The sequence below is a fragment of the Eptatretus burgeri genome, chromosome 13 (genome assembly GCF_056783735.1).
Source record: "Eptatretus burgeri isolate ZD-2024b chromosome 13, Ebu_testis_v1, whole genome shotgun sequence".
Taxonomy (NCBI): domain Eukaryota; kingdom Metazoa; phylum Chordata; class Myxini; order Myxiniformes; family Myxinidae; genus Eptatretus; species Eptatretus burgeri.
In genome coordinates this window covers 33,341,697-33,354,489 of record NC_140973.1, presented here as the reverse complement: position 1 = coordinate 33,354,489, position 12,793 = coordinate 33,341,697, and the positions used below count along the sequence as shown (strand labels likewise).

Sequence of the window (12,793 nt, the reverse complement as noted above, 5' to 3'; positions counted from 1 at the left end):
TTCTTATATTGAATTACCAAAAGAGATAAAACTAAAGAAGGCAGTTGTTAATATTAAGAACAATGATAATAAATGTTTTCTCTGGTCTGTTCTTGCTCACTAACATCCACCAAATTGTAATTCAGAAAGAGTCAAACAATATATGAAATATGAGAATACCTTGGACATTAAAGATTTTAAATTCCCAATGCCACTAACAGATATTCCTAAATTTGAGAAAAAGAATAATCTTTACATCAATGTATATGGATTAACGGATACAAACAAAGTTCAAGTATTAAAAATTTCAAAGAACTATAAAAATGAAGAAACAAACATTGATCTATTATATTTTAGTGTTGGAAGGAATTCACATTATACATACATCAATAATTTATCAAGATTAATATCTTCTCAGGTATTCAGAACATAAAACAAAATATATCCTTGTAAGCGATGTCTTAATTCATTTCATACAAAAGAACGATAAGAACAACATTCAAAATATTGTACTAATCATAAATCAGCTCTAATTACAATGCCTAAACCTGGTGAAAAGATTGCTTTTGAAGATTGTAATAAATCTATCATGCACCCATTTGTGATATATGCTGATTTTGAATGTATCCTAAAAAAGATAAATACTGTTTCTCCTAATCCAAAAGAATCATATACAAATAAATATAAAAAACATATTCCTTGTGGTTTCTGTTATTATATAAAATCATCTGTTGGAGAAAAGTATAATAAACTTGAACATTATAGTGGAAAAAAAGCTTCACAAGAGTTTGTAAAACGATTAGAAAAGGATTGTATAAGACTAACTAAATTAATGAAAGAAACAAATGAACCGATGAAATTAACCGAAGAAGAAAAATTAGAATTCAGAAAGAACAATATATGTCATATTTGTGAGGAGGAAATTGAGGAGTCTAAAGTTAGGGATCATTGTCATCTTACTGGTAAATATAGAGGTCCCGCTCATTCCTGTTGTAATCTTAATAATAAATTTCCTTCTTTTATTCCAGTCTTTCTTCACAACAGCGCCAACTATGATACACATCTATTTATAAATGAACTTTCAAAAACACCAGGGAATATTTCTGCCATAACAAACACAAGTCAAAAGTTTTAGCTATTGAAAAAATGGCTAAAACAAAGGCAAATAAAACAAATAAGCGAATCAATTTAAAAACTAGTAAGTTAGAGGATGTAAAGAAAAAAATTAATATCCTTGAATGGAATGAAAACTTTGATGGTTATCAATTGAACAATGGAAAAACAATTTACTATAATCTCAAAATGATATGTGGCTCAGGAGGTGGTCAAACAAGAGCATTAAGAGAAGTTTATCATTTCATAATGACACAAAAGGGGTATCTTGAAAAGAATAAAGATTCAAATGTTTTATTTTTTAAATATTTTAGATGGGGATTATTGTGCAAAGAAAATTGAACGATTGAAGGAATTTGAGAATGAACAAATATTTATAGGTTCAATGTGTGAGCTAAACAATATGCATTGGTTATTTGAAAAAGAGTGCCCCGAGGTTAAAAGGGGAGGCTTTTTAAAATCTCCTTCACTTACATGTTTTAAATATTTCTTTAGAATCACCTTTAACAAATTACAGTATATTCACCCGACGACTTTCCGACTTGAGAAAATCTTTATAGGTTCAATGAGTGAGCTAAACAATATGCATTGGTTATTTTTTAAAAAGTGCTCCTAGGTTAAAAGGGGAGACAAATAAATATACCTTGGGATAAAAAGGGGGTTGTTTTTAGGAAAAAAAAATGAAACGCTGAGAATCCCCCATTCGTTAACATGGGGGAAAGTGAGCCAGAATCAGTATATTCACCCTACTAGTGGCCTTTGGATCCCAGGGTCCTGAGTTCAAATCCCACTCAGCTGTTTAATAATAATTAATACCAGGTGTGGTTAACTTGGCCTGTCATCCTTCCGAGGTCGGAAAAGTGAGTGCGAGCATGCTGGTAAGTAGGGTAAGAATACTGATTCTGGCTCACTTTTCCCCATGTAAATGAATGGGGGATTTTCAGCGATTCCCTTTTTTTTTCCTTAAAAATAAACCCCCTTTTTATCCCAAGGTATATTTATTTGTCTCCCCTTTTAACTTGGAGGTTGAACCTCATTGAATTGAACACCTGGGTGTTGAACAGCTCACTCATTGAACCTATAAAGATTTGTTCATTCTCAAATTCCTTCAATAGTTTAATTTTCTTTGCACAATAATCCCCATCTAAAATATTGACAAACAAAACATTTGAATCTTTATATTTTTGAAGATACCCCTTTTGTGCCATTACGAAATGATAAACTTCTCTTAATGCTCTTGTTTGACCACCTCCTGAGCCACAGGTTATTTTTTTGTTAAGCCCCGCCCACTTTTCTTTAAGCCCCGCCCACTTTTGCTAAGCCCCGCCCACTTTTCATGAGGTATTTTTCTAAGCCACGCCCACTTTTCCTAAGCCCCGTCCACTTTTCATGAGGTATTTTTTCTAAGCCACGCCCACTTTTCCTAAGCCCCGCCCACTTTTACTAAGCTCCGCCCACTTTTCATGAGGTATTTTTTCTAAGCCACGCCCACTTTTCCTAAGCCCCGCCCACTTTTGCTAAGCTCCGCCCACTTTTCTTAAGGTATTTTTTCTAAGCCACGCCCACTTTTCCTAAGCCCCGCCTACTTTTGCTAAGCCCCGCCCACTCTTACATCATTTCCAGTTCATCTCTGACTCACAAAGAAATCACTAGAAAATTACAGGATGTTATGGTTTTGAAAAATTTCCCAATGAAGGCTTGCCTTGGCTTGCCCAGGGAATTTCCAAAGGAAACCACACCCACCAGTCTTTCTCTATAAAAGCTTCAAACCCAGGCTCCATTTTAAACATTTGTTTTTGCTGGCAATGGTGTGCTGTGTGCTTGCCTCGAACTCTCTGTCTTGTATGGAACTAAACCTTCAAGTTGATGAACTGGATTCAAACCTCTTATCTATTGAGGTAAGATTTTTATTTTCCTATTTTCAAACTTTGATTGAAGCATACTCATTTAATAATTAAATAACTTAATTAATACATTATTATTTTCTCTCACAGGAAATTGTATCTGAAATACAAAATGAAAATACTGCTTTTGCTACAACTTGGGGGGAAATTGTTGGCTTGGTTGAAGACCTACAGAACGAGCAAGACCTTGAGTGGGATGACTTTGGTGTTCCTTGGAACTCTCTGTCTTGTATGGAACTAAACCTTCAAGTTGATGAACTGGATTCAAACCTCTTATCTGTTGAGGTAAGATTTTTATTTTCCTATTTTCAAACTTTGATTGAAGCATACTCATTTAATAATTAAATAACTTAATTAATACATTATTATTTTCTCTCACAGGAAATTGTGTCTGAAATACGAAATGAAAATACTGCTTTTGCTACAACTTGGGGCGAAATTGTTGGCTTGGTTGAAGACCTTATGAGCGACCAAGACCCACAGAACGAGTTCGTCCTTGATGACCCAACCAAAGAGTTATACCTTGGAGACCAGCAAAATCCTGAAAAAGAGTTTTACAGCAATAGTACTCATTGTGAGTTATCAAGACAATACCCACTGAACAAGTTATACGTTGATGAGCCAGAATACAAGTTTTACCTTGGAGACTCACAAATTTTGAAAAAATCAGTAAATGAGTTCTGCCTTGATGGTTGAAATAACTACCTTGGAGACTCAGGAAAAGGGTTCTGCCAAGATGGTTCTAAATATGGGAACTACCTTGGAGACTCACAAATTTTGAAAAAATCAGTAAATGAGTTCTGCCTTGATGGTTTAAATAACTACCTTGGAGACTTGGAAAGTTGGGGTTATTTTGAAGACTTGAAATGCTACCACTCTTTGGGATTTAAACCTATCAAGAAAGTTCTTACTCCCTCTTTCTATGTCATCAAACCTGAAAGCCTTAAAAGACAGAATTGGAAGAAGAGAAAAAAAAAAACGTAAAATATATATATATATATATATATATATATATATATATATATATATATATATATATATATATATATATATATATATATATATATATATATATATATATATATATATATAGAGGTGGAAATCTCATTTTGAAAAAGACTGTGTTGGGTGAGGATTGAGTTGGGGTTGAGATTTTGAATGTGAGGGTTGGGGTTGAGATTTTGAATGTGAGAGTTGGGACACACACACACATACACATCAACAAACAAAAGTTAAGCCTTGACTATTCAGTTGAGGATTCTGTGTTTGGGGTTCACAGATGTAAGAACGTCCACCCCTTGACACACATTATATACTGTTATACACCTCGGACTTGGCCCTCGAGTGTCCACAACGGTGTATAGTAGGAGGGAGTGAAGCGCCAACCTATTGCTCCCATTGCACACACACACACACACACAAACAAAAGTTAAGCCTTGACTATTCAGTTGAGGATTCTGTGTTTGGGGTTCACAGATGTAAGAACGTCCACCCCTTGACACACATTATATACTGTTATACACCTCGGACTTGGCCCTCGAGTGTCCACAAAGGTGTATTATCTGCTTAGTTTTGTCTTTTGTAATTCCTGTGAATAAAATGAACCTAAAATCTCTTCCCCTTCCAAATCATATATTTTATAAGTCCAAGGAACTGTATCTATTACATCAACAATTTAAAAAGTTCTTTCGTCCATCGTTCAGTAAAACCCTTTTCAAAATGAGATTTCCACCTATATATTCTTACGATATCACCAACTTTGAACTTAGGTTTTCTGACATTAATCTCTTTTTCATATTTTAATTTTGTAAATGTTTCTGATGGCTTCATATTCGTTGACGTGTGAATCGTGTCATTATACTTATCCACAATATCCTGAATAAAAGATGACCATTGTTGTGAACCGAGTTGTGTGAATTTTTTATATAGTCTCTCTTTTAAGGTACGATTAAAACGTTCAACAACAATTGCCTTCCCTTCATTAAAGGTACTGTATAATGTAATACTGTTATTTTTTAGAAAATTCATAAATGTCTTGTTATAAAACTCTCTACCCTCATCAGTCCACAATTTTTTAGGTTTTCTCTTACTTTTATTAAATATCTGTTGAAAAGCTAACATAAGAGTATTACCTGTTTTGTTTTTTAAAGGGACAACCCACGCATATCTACTCCTCAAATCAATAACGGTTAAAGCATACTTGTACCCCTTATCATTATTGAGTTCAATCAAATCAGCAGACCAGATATAATCAACTTCCTTGGATTATATCTGGTCTGCTGATTTGATTGAACTCAATAATGATAAGGGGTACAAGTATGCTTTAACCGTTATTGATTTGAGGAGTAGATATGCGTGGGTTGTCCCTTTAAAAAACAAAACAGGTAATACTCTTATGTTAGCTTTTCAACAGATATTTAATAAAAGTAAGAGAAAACCTAAAAAATTGTGGACTGATGAGGGTAGAGAGTTTTATAACAAGACATTTATGAATTTTCTAAAAAATAACAGTATTACATTATACAGTACCTTTAATGAAGGGAAGGCAATTGTTGTTGAACGTTTTAATCGTACCTTAAAAGAGAGACTATATAAAAAATTCACACAACTCGGTTCACAACAATGGTCATCTTTTATTCAGGATATTGTGGATAAGTATAATGACACGATTCACACGTCAACGAATATGAAGCCATCAGAAACATTTACAAAATTAAAATATGAAAAAGAGATTAATGTCAGAAAACCTAAGTTCAAAGTTGGTGATATCGTAAGAATATATAGGTGGAAATCTCATTTTGAAAAGGGTGTTACTGAACGATGGACGAAAGAACTTTTTAAAATTGTTGATGTAATAGATACAGTTCCTTGGACTTATAAAATATATGATTTGGAAGGGGAAGAGATTTTAGGTTCATTTTATTCACAGGAATTACAAAAGACAAAACTAAGCAGATAATACACCTTTGTGGACACTCGAGGGCCAAGTCCGAGGTGTATAACAGTATATAATGTGTGTCAAGGGGTGGACGTTCTTACATCTGTGAACCCCAAACACAGAATCCTCAACTGAATAGTCAAGGCTTAACTTTTGTTTGTGTGTGTGTGTGTGTGTGTGCAATGGGAGCAATAGGTTGGCGCTTCACTCCCTCCTACTATACACCGTTGTGGACACTCGAGGGCCAAGTCCGAGGTGTATAACATTATATAATGTGTGTCAAGGGGTGGACGTTCTTACATCTGTGAACCCCAAACACAGAATCCTCAACTGAATAGTCAAGGCTTAACTTTTGTTTGTTGATGTGTATGTGTGTGTGTCCCAACCCTCACTTTCAAAATCTCAACCCCAACCCTCACATTCAAAATCTCAACCCCAACTCAATCCTCACCCAACACAGTCTTTTTCAAAATGAGATTTCCACCTATATATATATATTGTTGCGGTCTTCGCGCCCGCCGGCGTGCGACGGCCACGTAACTCGAATCGCGGCACGTCGCCCACCGGACGGACAATCCAGTCGTGACCCTCTCGGACTAACGCCGGGAACCAGTCACGGGTGGACCTTTCGGTCTCACCGCGATCGAGCCAATCAGCCCCCGCGTGGGATAGGGTTGCTCGCCAAATTCGAACTACCTAAGTACCCACGCGGAGGGTAGACCGGGCGATCGCACCTCGCCGCAGGTCGACTTCGGACACGGGCCACTTAAGCGACCCGTTCCGTACTATCAGAATAACCGAGCGGTGTTATCGTCGACCTCGACGGTTCGATTAATTATCGGGCGTATTCAGCCCACTACCAACCCTTTACGTGAAGCAAGATGAGGGTTCAATGGGGGAAAAGACGAAGCGAAGCGGGAGAACAGTTCAACAATAAAGCACATTTATTCTCGGCACACGGGAAGCACACAAATACAATTCCACCAAATGCACACAAAAAAAGAAAACACAATTCCATTTACACAAAAAGCAAACATAAAAGTGAAAACACAGTGCAGAGCTAATACCGACTACCGAGCACACGGCAACACTTATACAATTCTACTTCACAGACGGCGCCGACAACACATACCCAAAACCAAGGAAAAGAAATACCTCAAGAATGAGGCGGCCTGAGGCCGAGACCGGGTCGGGCCTACCAAGCTGTTTCTGGTGATGAGACGCGGAGCGGCGATGGCCCCGCAACCCGCGGGCCTCGTGGACAGTGCCTGGCAGGGGGTGGGAACGGGGCCCCCTTGGTCGCACTATCTCAGCGCGGGGGGAAACAGGAGGGGGTTGCTGATGCTCGGGGTATAGAGGATCTTTATTATATGCGACGAGCGTCTCCACCTCGGCCAGGTCGCGCTGTCGGCCTCCTTTGGGTGCAGCTTCCTGCACGACGCGAGCACCCCCTCGTCTGGTGTCGCCGCCTTTCCACCGCTCCGTCCCCTCCGTTCCGACTCCCACGCACACGACGAGCAGCTCCACCGCCCGCGAAGTCTTGACCCTCTGCTTCCGACTCTCCTCTTCTTGACTCTCCGACCCTTTCTTGTTTGCGACTCTCTCGTTCCGACTCCTCGTTCTCGTTCTGCTGACTCCCTCGTTCCGACTCCTCGTTCTCGTTCTGCTGACTCTCTCGTTCCGACCCTTTCTGACTGACGAACACCGTCCTTTTATCCCCCCGTAACTTCGCCTTTGACCCCCTCCCTTTGACCTTTCACCTCGCTCCCCATTGGCCTGAGAAAAAGTGGGCGTGAAGGCTTTTTGATCCACAAATTTGCATATATCGATCGTTCTGGAGGCGGGGCCAAATCGCCCCTCGCTCACCGATTGGATGGCAAAAAGTGGGCGTGTGTCGTTTTTGATCCGTTTTTGAAGCAGAAAATCCGTGATTTTGTACACGCTGTTCGACGCGCGTTCTGCATGAGTCCAACACCGGTACCCACAGCGGGGCAAGAACGGTGGCGATGCTACGGTTGTGAGGTGTGCGTGAAGGTCGTGGCGGTTGTGGTGAAGCGGTGGTTGTGGTCGGTGGTTGATGTTGTGGTTGTGATCATGGCGGTTGGTCCAAAATAAAGATAGTAAAAGAAAAACGGCTATCCTGAAGAGTCGCAGCTCGCATAAATGACATGTATTCCCACTAGACAACGGGTTTGGGCCTAACTACACATGCACTTACCGAGATACCTCACCTAAGGGACCTGAATGGTGCTTTGCGAATCTGGTAACCACAACAATATATATATATATATATATATATATATATATATATATATATATATATATATATATATATATATATATATATATATATATATATATATATATATATATATTTTACGGTTTTTTTTTTTTCTCTTCCTCCAATTCTGTCTTTTAAGACTTTCAGGTTTGATGACATAGAAAGAGGGAGTAAGAACTTTCTTGATAGGTTTAAATCCCAAAGAGTGGTAGCATTTCAAGTCTTCAAAATAACCCCAACTTTCCAAGTCTCCAAGGTAGTTATTTAAACCATGAAGGCAGAACTCATTTACTGATTTTTTCAAAATTTGTGAGTCTCCAAGGTAGTTCCCATATTTAGAACCATCTTGGCAGAACCCTTTTCCTGAGTCTCCAAGGTAGTTATTTAAACCATCAAGGCAGAACTCATTTACTGATTTTTTCAAAATTTGTGAGTCTCCAAGGTAAAACTTGTATTCTGGCTCATAAACGTATAACTTGTTCAGTGGGTATTGTCTTGATAACTCACAATGAGTACTATTGCTGTAAAACTCTTTTTCAGGATTTTGCTGGTCTCCAAGGTATAACTCTTTGGTTGGGTCATCAAGGACGAACTCGTTCTGTGGGTCTTGGTCGCTCATAAGGTCTTCAACCAAGCCAACAATTTCGCCCCAAGTTGTAGCAAAAGCAGTATTTTCATTTCGTATTTCAGACACAATTTCCTGTGAGAGAAAATAATAATGTATTAATTAAGTTATTTAATTATTAAATGAGTATGCTTCAATCAAAGTTTGAAAATAGGAAAATAAAAATCTTACCTCAACAGATAAGAGGTTTGAATCCAGTTCATCAACTTGAAGGTTTAGTTCCATACAAGACAGAGAGTTCCAAGGAACACCAAAGTCATCCCACTCAAGGTCTTGCTCGTTCTGTAGGTCTTGGTCGCTCACAAGGTCTTCAACCAAGTCAACAATTTCGCTCCAAGTTGTAGCAAAAGCAGTATTTTCATTTTGTATTTCAGATACAATTTCCTGTGAGAGAAAATAATAATGTATTAATTAAGTTATTTAATTATTAAATGAGTATGCTTCAATCAAAGTTTGAAAATAGGAAAATAAAAATCTTACCTCAACAGATAAGAGGTTTGAATCCAGTTCATCAACTTGAAGGTTTAGTTCCATACAAGACAGAGAGTTCCAAGGAACACCAAAGTCATCCCACTCAAGGTCTTGGTCGCTCATAAGGTCTTCAACCAAGCCAACAATTTCCCCCCAAGTTGTAGCAAAAGCAGTATTTTCATTTTGTATTTCAGATACAATTTCCTGTGAGAGAAAATAATAATGTATTAATTAAGTTATTTAATTATTAAATGAGTATGCTTCAATCAAAGTTTGAAAATAGGAAAATAAAAATCTTACCTCAATAGATAAGAGGTTTGAATCCAGTTCATCAACTTGAAGGTTTAGTTCCATACAAGACAGAGAGTTCGAGGCAAGCACACAGCACACCATTGCCAGCAAAAACAAATGTTTAAAATGGAGCCTGGGTTTGAAGCTTTTATAGAGAAAGACTGGTGGGTGTGGTTTCCTTTGGAAATTCCCTGGGCAAGCCTAGGCAAGCCTTCATTGGGAAATTTTTCAAAACCATAACATCCTGTAATTTTCTAGTGATTTCTTTGTGAGTCAGAGATGAACTGGAAATGATGTAAGAGTGGGCGGGGCTTAGCAAAAGTAGGCGGGGCTTAGGAAAAGTGGGCGTGGCTTAGAAAAAATACCTTATGAAAAGTGGGCGGAGCTTAGCAAAAGTGGGCGGGGCTTAGGAAAAGTGGGCGTGGCTTAGAAAAAAATACCTCATGAAAAGTGGGCGGAGCTTAGCAAAAGTGGGCGGGGCTTAGGAAAAGTGGGCGTGGCTTAGAAAAAATACCTCATGAAAAGTGGGTGGGGCTTAGCAAAAGTGGGCGTGGCTTAGGAAAAGTGGGCGTGGCTTAGAAAAATACCTCATGAAAAGTGGGCGGGGCTTAGCAAATGTGGGCGGGGCTTAGCAAAAGTGGGCGGGGCTTAAAGAAAAGTGGGCGGGGCTTAACAAAAAAATAACCTGTGGCTCAGGAGGTGGTCAAACAAGAGCATTAAGAGAAGTTTATCATTTCGTAATGGCACAAAAGGGGTATCTTCAAAAATATAAAGATTCAAATGTTTTGTTTGTCAATATTTTAGATGGGGATTATTGTGCAAAGAAAATTAAACTATTGAAGGAATTTGAGAATGAACAAATCTTTATAGGTTCAATGAGTGAGCTGTTCAACCCCCAGGTGTTCAATTCAATGAGGTTCAACCTCCAAGTTAAAAGGGGAGACAAATAAATATACCTTGGGATAAAAAGGGGGTTTATTTTTAAGGAAAAAAAAAGGGAATCGCTGAAAATCCCCCATTCATTTACATGGGGAAAAGTGAGCCAGAATCAGTATTCTTACCCTACTCTGGTATCCTGTGTCGGAGTGGCGACCCATCCAGGATTGTGCCCAAAAGCCAAGGAGACTGCTTAAGTAGCACGAACGCTTTGCACAGAGTATGGTCCCAATATCCTCCTCTCCTGGGAATATTATTACAAATGAACTACAGTTGGAAGCTGTCCAGGGCTCAGTAACGATCCTGAAGAAAGCCCTCAGCACAAAACGTTGAGAACAGAAAACTTCATAGCTTGGTCCATGAATCGTGACCCCTTACTGAAATGAAGGGGAATAGTTTGAGCCTGTCCTGGGAGGACTCCATTCCACATTCTGAAACCCGCATATGTAGATATCAATCAATGACACCGACAAACACACACACACACACACACACACACACACACACACACACACACACACACACACACACACACACACACACACACACACACACACACACACACACACACACACACACACACACACACACACACACATAGCCAATATCAGCAAATTTCGGGAATCGGCAGGTTGGAGTCCGTTTGATTACCGATTGCAGTACATACTGAAAACAACCAGAAACCTTGAGTAGCTTTCACCGAAAAATACATTACATTATGTCGACGTTTCAGGAAGATGTTCACAAACATTATTCTTTATAAACAGCTGCGTGCGATGGGTGGGAAACCAAAAATTGACTCGGTAATTTAGGAAATACGTTATTACGGCAAACGGCTTGGAAATCAGGCGATTATCAAATATATTTTGTTATGAAACTCACAAAGAGAAACCATTGAACCTTTGTAAAGCAAATCCGATTACCAAATGCTTTAGAAACAGGCACCAGGACAAAGGAAAGCCTAAAAGATCCTCCATAAGATACGGGATGAAACTTTGCCACCACGGCACCCGTAATAGGCATGGCATGTCTACACACTCACGGAGAGTCCGTACAGATCCAAATCTACCCGTATGTACCTTGTCCACGTGTGCTGTAAACGTACCTCTCCCTGGTAGTAACTGTCAACTGCACATCCCGATCAGGACATGAATTGTATTCTACAGCTCGGTAAGTGGCTGAAGCACTGAGGCACAACAACAGAACACCTGGCTTGGCAAGCGATTACCAATTGCCGTCGATAAAACTATGCACCCGGAAACGCCTGTGCAATGTCCGAATTGGATAAATCAAGTTTTTTTTTTTTGGGGGGGGGGGGAGTCTGAACTTCTCATACTTACAAATCTGGAGCTTCTCTTGGATATTCATGTGCACTAATGAAATAAAGCCACGAACGCTGACGTCTCCAGGCGTTGATAAGCATTGCAATGTACCAAGCTATTTGTCGCTATGATGAACAGGCATTCGATAATATGAGTGAAGAAAGTGAAAAGAAAAACTTTATCGTGAAGAGAGTATTGCGGCCAGTTCCAAGTCAAGGCATGGTTGAGCAGGTCAAAAGACATGGCGGCTTCAGACCCCAGCAAGGTTACCCAGGAAACACCTTAAGACCCCAGATAGCGAGGTGGCCAAGGATTGCCTGAGGATCACATGATGAAGGATATGATTAAATAAGGCCGTTAATTATCTTCAAAGGGGGTGTTTAATATAACCCAAATATCCAATTTTCATCCTCACAATTCCTTGGAGTATTCTTAGTGTGCATGCAAAGCTTCAGGCTGCTAGGTTTTATAGTTTTGGAGTTATGGAGACACACTGACACACACATTGTCTTTTATTGGTATATATATATATATATATATATATATATATATATATATATATATATATATATATATATATATATATATATATATATATATATGTTTATATATATACTTATACATATACATAAACATATGATGTGAAACCTGTTCTCCGACCAAAGCCGAATGCCGTGACGTCACCGTCATGACGCTGAACTGTCTGCGGCTCCCAGAAGAGAGCATCTCGCAGAGCAAATTACAATCATGTTAAATGTAATAACATGTCAGAAGCTGTCACAAGTGAACGAAAATTGCAGTCACCGACCGGTTTCACCCTCATTGGAGTGTCTCAGGGTAACATAGCAAGTTTCCATCCATTTGCGACTGAAACCTTTTGATTATATACCAATCACGATATGGCTTCAAACTGAGTGGTGAGTGCCAGGACCG

At 38.9% G+C, this 12,793-nt stretch overlaps 1 protein-coding gene across 1 annotated transcript; it reads left to right on the top strand.

Annotated features, from left to right (window-relative positions):
• The first annotated feature begins 2,581 nt into the window (after positions 1-2,581).
• On the top strand, positions 2,582-3,973 carry LOC147014210 (uncharacterized). The gene is made up of 3 exons (XM_085850716.1): positions 2,582-2,990; positions 3,087-3,281; positions 3,378-3,973. Exons 1-3 carry the CDS (start codon positions 2,898-2,900, stop codon positions 3,690-3,692), a joined length of 603 nt encoding a protein of 200 aa, XP_085706842.1. The 5' UTR covers positions 2,582-2,897; the 3' UTR covers positions 3,693-3,973.
• Positions 3,974-12,793: the final 8,820 nt, after the last annotated feature.